The following is an 8,086-nucleotide window of genomic DNA, read 5'->3' as shown; positions in this document are numbered from 1 at the left end:
CAACAAAACCCTCTGCCGCTTTCAAGTGGTATAATTAAACCAGAGTGGTTGAAACGCTATAAAAAATTTCCTGATAATCTCTCGCATATAACACAAAGTTGGGATACTGCGGTTTCAACAAGTAACATGAGCAACTTTAGTGTCTGCACCACCTGGGCAAAAATAGATAATAAATTCTATTTACTCGACGTATATCGCGCAAAGCTTGAGTATCCAAAGCTTAAAGAACAGGTTTTGTCACTAGCTGCAAGATGGACGCCACACGCAATTTTAATCGAAGCAAAAACAAGTGGTCAACAATTGGTGCAAGAGCTAAAGACAAACAGTGATTTACCGATTATTGAAATAGTGCCACATGATGACAAGCTCACTCGATTCCACCGGATTGCTCCGATGATAGAGTCTGGCAAGGTTTTTCTGCCACATCAAGCAGTATGGCTGAACGATTTTGAGTATGAGATTTTAATGTTTCCTGAAACGCGCCACGACGACCAAGTGGACAGTACCGTGCAATATTTGCAGTGGGTGAGAAACAGTACCTCCAGGGTTGCAGCTATACGAGCATTGTGATTTGAGTCTACCAGTACTGGGATGACAGCTAGGAGACAACCGTCATCCCGCTGCTTGTTAGCGGGATCTAGAGATACCGCGAATGAATCGCGGTATGACGGTTCGTGGTGGTATGACAGTTCGTGGCGGTATGACGGTTCGCGGCAGCATGACGATAAGCTCGTCATCCCGCTACGTGTTAGCGGGATCTATGCTAAAAGATACCACGGCGGTATGACGTAGAACTGCTGCTTGTTAGCTGATGAGATACCGCGAATGAATCGCGGTATGACGGTTCGCGGCGGCATGACAATAAGCTCGTCATTCCGCTACTCGTTAGCGGAATCTATGCTGAGATATCGCGGCGGTATGATGTAGGGAAACCTTTCTTGGGTTAGCTATATCAATAGCATTGCTTTAAAAAGAGTGCCCATATTTTCAGTCAACCTTAAGAATTCACTAAAGATCCTATTCTTTTGTTCATCACTTGCGCTTTTCATTAAAGCCTGGGTTCTTTCTTTTATGCCAAAAAGATATAAAAATTCCCTTTGAGTTAAAATCTCACAATCTACATGCTTTAATGAATCTCTTAACGCTTGAAAGTTCACAAGTGCGGTAATATCACTATTACCAACATTCTCAAGAAAATTAGCATACTTATGTTGTTTTATCGATTGCAAAGTGCTCTTATATGCGGGGTATACATAACCGTAATCTACAATCAAAGCAGCTCCTTTATTATTATATATCTTCTTCTCAAGTTTTTTTAATATTTCAACCCCAACTGAACATATTTCCACCACTGCACCATTAAAAAATTTTCCATTTGTCATCTGAGTAGCTGACACTGGAATCCATGATTCTTTTTTTCTGGATTCCAGTGTCACGCACTGGCATGACACCAAGAGACTGCCATCATCTTGTTTTGTCACCATATTTTCATACCACCCCTCATCATGATATACAAACTGATCTATCGGAAGAGCGTCAAAGAACTCATTTGCTAAAAAAATGGTTGGTTGTTCTGGTAGGTTGTCAATATTTTTGTGCCAATTAACATCTAAGCTTTTTAATTTTTCCTTTTGTATCTTCCGTAAAGTAGGGCTTATTTCAACTAAGTGGATCAACATTGAATTAAAAAAGCTGCTGTACTTTTTAGTGACTCTTATTATATCGTGAATGAGTGTTCCTTTGCCTGGCCCAAGTTCAACTAGAGAAAATTTTGATGGCTTTCCTAATTTTTCCCATGTATGCATTATCCAAACTGCAATTACTTCACCAAATAATTGGCTGATCTCAGGTGCGGTAGTAAAATCACCATCCTTACCAAGCGGTAATTTACTTGTATAATAGCCGTATTTTTCATGGTACAAAACGGCATTCATGAAATCACTGATGGATATTGATCCTTGACTTTTGTCAATTAATTCGTGTATATAAGTGAGCATGTTATTAATAAATGTTTAACTATAGCGTGCCATAATATAAAATAGTAGAGTATTTATATATATAGTATAAACTTAAGTTTGTGAGTAATAGTGCTTCAGTTATGGACGACAAAAACACCGATTATGTTGCCCTTATACCTCAAGATGATAGTATTGAATACAAATTTGAAGAAGCTGTCAATTTTATAGAAAACAAGGTTATAAATGCTGATGGGCTAACTTTAGCGGAAGTGTTTCAAGTGCTAGTTCAAATGCTAAATGGTGATCTAGAATTGGTAAAAAAAGTACTAGCATGTGCTAATATTATGGCAAAGCATGGAATGAAGGTAGCAAAAGAGTCGCAATTAAGCAGAGCTGATGTTCGCCGAGCTTTGGAAGGTAGAGAAAGTGTTGTCAATAGACAAGATTTTATAAAGAAACCACCTCTTCCACCTGCTATAAAATCGACCAAAAAGAAAAGTAGAGGTCTTTAGATGGCTGAATCTATAAAAAAATTTACTGTACAATGTGACTTCAAAGGACAAAGTTCACCTTTTGCAATATACATAGGAAATCCAAAAAGTGATGCTCATCCAATTCATCATCAAGATTCCTGGCTTGTAAAAGAACGTGGAGGGAATATTCCTAATAAAGTAAAAGAAAGTCTACAAAAATTATATAAACTATCTCAAGAAAATGGAGTCTCTTTCTCAGAGTTATGCGCTTATGCCATTACTGTGGTTAGTAATAATGATAAAAAAAGTGACGACAAGCAGTGAGATAGTTTAATCCCTCAATATTTCATTTATAGAGATTTTCGATCTCGTCTTTTCATCCACTTTTTTTACTATGACTGCACAATAGGTTGAAATATTATTTTTAGATGGAATAGACCCTGGTACCACTACAGAATAAGGTGGCACTTCGCCGTAAAATACCTTGCTAGTTTCTCTATCAATAATCTTTGTTGATGCCCCAATAAACACGCCTATGCCAAGGACTGATCCTTCTCTCACTACCACACCCTCGGCCACTTCGCTACGTGCTCCAATAAAGCAATTATCTTCTATAATGACAGGTGAAGCTTGAATAGGCTCAAGAACTCCACCTATTCCCACTCCACCGGAAATATGACAGTTTTTTCCTATTTGCGCACAGCTACCAATCGTTGACCAGGTATCTATCATTGTTCCTGAATCAACATATGCACCAACGTTGATAAAACTTGGCATTAGAACAACATTTGTACCTATATAAGCAGATCGGCGAACAAAACACCCAGGAACTGCTCTAATTTTTAACCGGCGAAATTTCTCCTCATTCCATTCACTAAACTTGTTACCGATCTTATCAAACCAGCAATTAGTATTATCTATTATTTTATTTTCTTCGGTGAGAAAATGTAATAATATTGCCTGCTTTATCCACTTATGTACTACCCATTCTCCACTTGATAGCTTTTCTGCTACTCTAATTTTGCCACTATCAAGGAGCTCAATTACCTCTTTAATTGCTATTCTTGCTGTTTTCTTTAGATTACAGTCATTAAATTTTTCTCTATTTTTCCAAATATCTTTTATCTCACTCTGTGTTTTTTTTAGTTGCAAACCTTCCATTTGTTATATATATATTGATATTAAATTTGTAGCTCTGTATCATTTAAGCTTGTTACTACTTTATACGTAAGTACTATGAAAATACAATGTTATAATTGTACTAAGACTTACTTAGTATCTCCTAAGCAAATTGGTGCGTCTGGAAGAAAGGTAAAATGTACGCACTGCAATCACATATGGCATGAATATCTAGAAGAAGTGTCAAACAAATCGCACTCTGCTAATATACAGGAAAAAAAAGTTAGTGGAAGGAATTTTTTACAAAATCTAGCATTTACCACTCTAGCTTTTGCAACAGCTACAGGGTTATGCATTGTAATTGCTAATGGCATCTTTCCTAGAGAGATGAACAAAGCATACAAAACGATCAGTTCATATAAGGATTCAATAAGCTATAAATTAGGGTACAAAAAAGAACAAACAGAAAGTCCAAATGTAAAAAAACTTGCTGTAAATAAGTTTTATCAAGACTACCTTTTTTTATCTAATTTAAGATCTAGTTAAATAGGCATACCGATATCAGTATCCAGTTTCTATAGCTACTCAGATGGTGCGCATAGTATTAGGGTGACAGAGTTTTAAAAATAAGTTATTTTTTAGCAAAAAAGGCAGCTCATGAGTATTAAAATTGCACCTTCTATACTTTCAGCAGATTTTGCAAAATTAGGGGAAGAAGTAAGAAAAATTAGCGATTTAGGTGTGGATTACATACACATAGACGTTATGGATGGGAATTTCGTTCCAAATATTACAATTGGTCCTAGCGTTGTTTCTGCAATACGTAAATATAGCAATCTTCCTTTTGATGTGCATTTAATGGTCACATCTCCTGGTAACCACATTGAAAGCTTTATAAATGCTGGTGCTGATATTATCACTGTACATGCAGAAGCAGAGATACACCTTGAGAGGTTGATAAGAAAGATAAAGTCATACAAAAATGTAAACGACGAAAAAAAACCGATTCAAGTTGGAGTTTCAATTGTTCCTTCAACTTCTCCAAGTGTGCTTGAATACATAATACATGAGCTAGATATTGTGCTGATTATGACAGTCAACCCTGGCTTTGGAGGACAGGAATTCATTCATTCACAGTTGAACAAGATATCTACTATAAAAAAAATGATACAGGAGCGTAATCTTAAAACACAAATTTCAGTAGATGGTGGAATTAACTTTTCTAACGCAGCTGATATAATAAAAGCAGGTGCTGATATTTTAGTTGCGGGATCGGCGATATTCAAGGCTGAAGATATTAAGAAGGCCGTAAACGATCTTAAAAATCTATTGTTGTGACCCTATATAGCTAAAGTGGCTTAGGTTTACCTACAATTTGAAAAACAACAAATTCGTCATTCCGCTACTCGTTAGCGGAATCTATGCTGAGATACCGCGGCGGTATGACGTAGAAAAACCTTTCTTGGGTTGTATCCGTTCAGCTAAGCGGTGTGAGAGATGATAGATAAGAGGTTTTGGAAAGCCCATTTGTTTCCATGTCAAGTATAATGAAATTATCCGTTCAAGTTCCCCGCTTCGATTGGGTAAAATATGAATTTTTGCGATAAACGACATAATGCCGTATCTGCTGTTCAGCATGGTTGTTTGTCAGCGGAATGTTTTCTGGGTCATCTAAAAAATTCCACATTATTCTTTCAGATTTCAAAATATTTTTTGCAACTCGAGAAGCTCCAATTGCTTCAGGTAAACGGCTTCAAGTAATACCTTGTACGTTTTCGCAATTTTCTGGCACGTCTGGTAAATCTAAAAACATCTATCTCATTTTTTAGCAAGGCCTTTTTTAGTGCAAATAATTCAGTGGCTACGTTTCTTAAGTAACAGCCCAGAACTTTAACTTCAACTATGTGCTAATCTTTCAAAATCTCTTGATAAATGTGCCCAACAGATTTGCCTGTTCTTATCGGCAAAGTAGTTGTATGCTGCGTACCTGTCGTAAGCTATTGCGATTGCAGAACTTACTATTTTGTAAAACCTTCATTCCTCTTGACTCTGTCAATTTTATAAAACTTGCTGTATTACTGGCAAACATCCAGCACCAACCAAGTTTACCTTTGTTATAATGGCTCGTTTCATCGATATGCAGAACTTCACTTTTACTTACTTCTTGCTCGATTTGCTCATATGCTTCTTGGCATTTTTCTGCAACTCTAGCCTCGCTATTTGACACGCTACCAACACTGATGTCCAGGTTGAAAATATTTTTTATAATATTTGCTACTTCTCTTTTCGAGTTCTTGTAAAATCCGCTCAGCGCCGCGATTGTTGACTTAACTTTTGGACCAAATGTATCCGCAGTAACACCTTCTGGTAGCCTGCTACTTTTTCTTTTTCCACACTTGCAACAGCGGCCATTCTGTAATTGGTATTCCACAATATAAGGCTTAATTTCTGGCAAATCAACTTTTTGATGAATGTATGGCTCTTTCGATATCGCAATTTCTCCTCCGCACTCGCAAGAACTCTATTTTCACCACTTCATCTGCTTCCATTTTAGGGCGATACTTTCCTTCATGCCCAATCTGTGCCCCTATTTTCCTGTCACTTTTTTTCTTTTTCTTCTTTAGCTTGTATAACTCTTTTGAGCTCGGTATCGATGAATTTTGTGAATTCAGACCTAGTCTTTCTTTCAATTCAGCATTTTCGATTCTTAGCGCCTTATTCTCAGATCTAAAATTTTCGTTTTCTATCTCTAACCTCTTTATCTCTGCTTTTAGTTGCTCTATCTCTATTTTAAAGCTTTCACAGAGCTTGAGAAGACTAGCTAGTAGATCAGACATATTTACCACACATACTACTTGTGATATTATGTTTTTAGCACTCCTTGTCTACTTTTTATTTTACCGCTCCGCTGAACGGATACCTTTTTTTTACTGTTTGAGTATGTAAGGATTATGACGACCTATCCCAAACCTCAACTATATCCTCACTAAACTCTATTATCTTTGTTTTTTTAAACTGATAACAGTTGTTAATGAATTGAATCCCTAAATCTCCTACAAAAGGAGTGGCATCATTGCCTAAAATTTTACCACTGCGGCATATTATCAACCTGTCGATTAAATTACACTTTAATAGTTCTGTGATTAACACTCCTCCACCTTCAACTAATAATCTTGTTATACCAATTTCTGAAACAAGTTTTAATGCCATGTCCTTTAGGCAAACCTTACCTGCGTTGCTTGAATTAACTACTAAGTAGTTAATGTTTTTTATTTTTTTCTCTACTTCTTTATTTGTGATGACCCAAGTTATTACTTTGTCTGCAGTCTTTGCAATGTTATGCTCTTCCTTTAATCTCCCTTGGCTATCTATAATTAGCCTTATTGGCGATCTACTTCCAAGTCCTGGTAATCTGCAAGTTAAGAGTGGATCATCATTAATAAGAGTATTGCTGCCGATCATAATTGCATCATATTTCGTTCTGAGCTCATGCACCCAGTTTCTCGTATTTTCACTTGTTATCCATTTGCTATCGCCTGTAAATGTTGCGATTTTTCCGTCAAGAGTTGTTGCGACTTTGCAAGCTATAAATGGTCTATGTAATTCTTTAGTGGTGAAAAAACCGACATTCAGTTCTTTTGCCTCTTTTTGCATAATACCTTGCTCAACTTCAATTCCTGCTTCTTTCAGAGCTTTCATGCCTCTGCCTGAAACTCTACTATCTGGGTCAATAGTTGCAATTACTACTCTTTTTATGCTAGCTTTTATGATTTTTGCAGTGCAAGGCCCCGTGACTCCGTGATGACAACATGGCTCAAGAGTGATATATATAGTTGCGCCATGAGTTGAATCTTTAGCGTTTTGCAAAGCGACTACCTCCGCATGCGGACGCCCACCAATCCCTGTGTATCCCTCACTAACAATTGTACCATCCTTTACAATAACACACCCGACAGCAGGATTTGGTGCAACATTTCCAAGATTTTTTTCTGCAAGCCTTAATGCAATTGACATGAAATGATCATCAGTCATTAGAAAGAAGTCATTTCGTATGAGGTATCAAAAATTCTTCTGTGCTCGTGTATAGCAAATCTATCTGTCATACCTGAGATATAGTCACATATTATTACTGAACGCTGAGATTCACAAGCGAGTTTGCTCCACTCTGTGGGAAGTAATCCTGGGTTTTCATAAAAACATTGAAAGAGTTCCTGTATTATGCGTTTTGCTTTGTTCATCGTTCTACTCAGTTTATAGCTTCTGTATATTTTCTCCATGTTGAATCTTTTCATTTCTTTTGTAGCACTCGCAACTTCTGGTGAAAATGTGACTAGCATTTTATTTAGACTTCTTACGTCTTCTACGCTTTTTATTTTGTGATCTTCAATATTTCTTTCAGTCTGAGAAACAACATCACTTATCATAGTTCCTATAGTTCCACTCAGTGATTCATGTATGAGTTTGCTCTGAGGCAATTCTGAATATCTGCTCCTTATGTCTTTAAACATTTTTTCAATTAAAGGAACATTCAGCAAA

At 36.8% G+C, this 8,086-nt stretch overlaps 1 protein-coding gene across 1 annotated transcript; it reads right to left on the bottom strand.

Moving 5' to 3' along the window:
* Window positions 1-5,536: 5,536 nt before the first annotated feature.
* LOC123258002 (riboflavin biosynthesis protein RibD-like) lies at window positions 5,537-7,774 on the bottom strand. Its single transcript, XM_044717923.1, has one exon. It carries the CDS (start codon window positions 7,580-7,582, stop codon window positions 6,500-6,502), a length of 1,083 nt encoding a protein of 360 aa, XP_044573858.1. The 5' UTR covers window positions 7,583-7,774; the 3' UTR covers window positions 5,537-6,499.
* Between the last annotated feature and the right edge of the window lie 312 nt (window positions 7,775-8,086).

Source organism: Drosophila ananassae (assembly GCF_017639315.1).
Source record: "Drosophila ananassae strain 14024-0371.13 chromosome 4 unlocalized genomic scaffold, ASM1763931v2 tig00000240, whole genome shotgun sequence".
NCBI lineage: Eukaryota > Metazoa > Arthropoda > Insecta > Diptera > Drosophilidae > Drosophila > Drosophila ananassae.
This window is presented reverse-complemented; position numbering and strand designations above follow the sequence as displayed.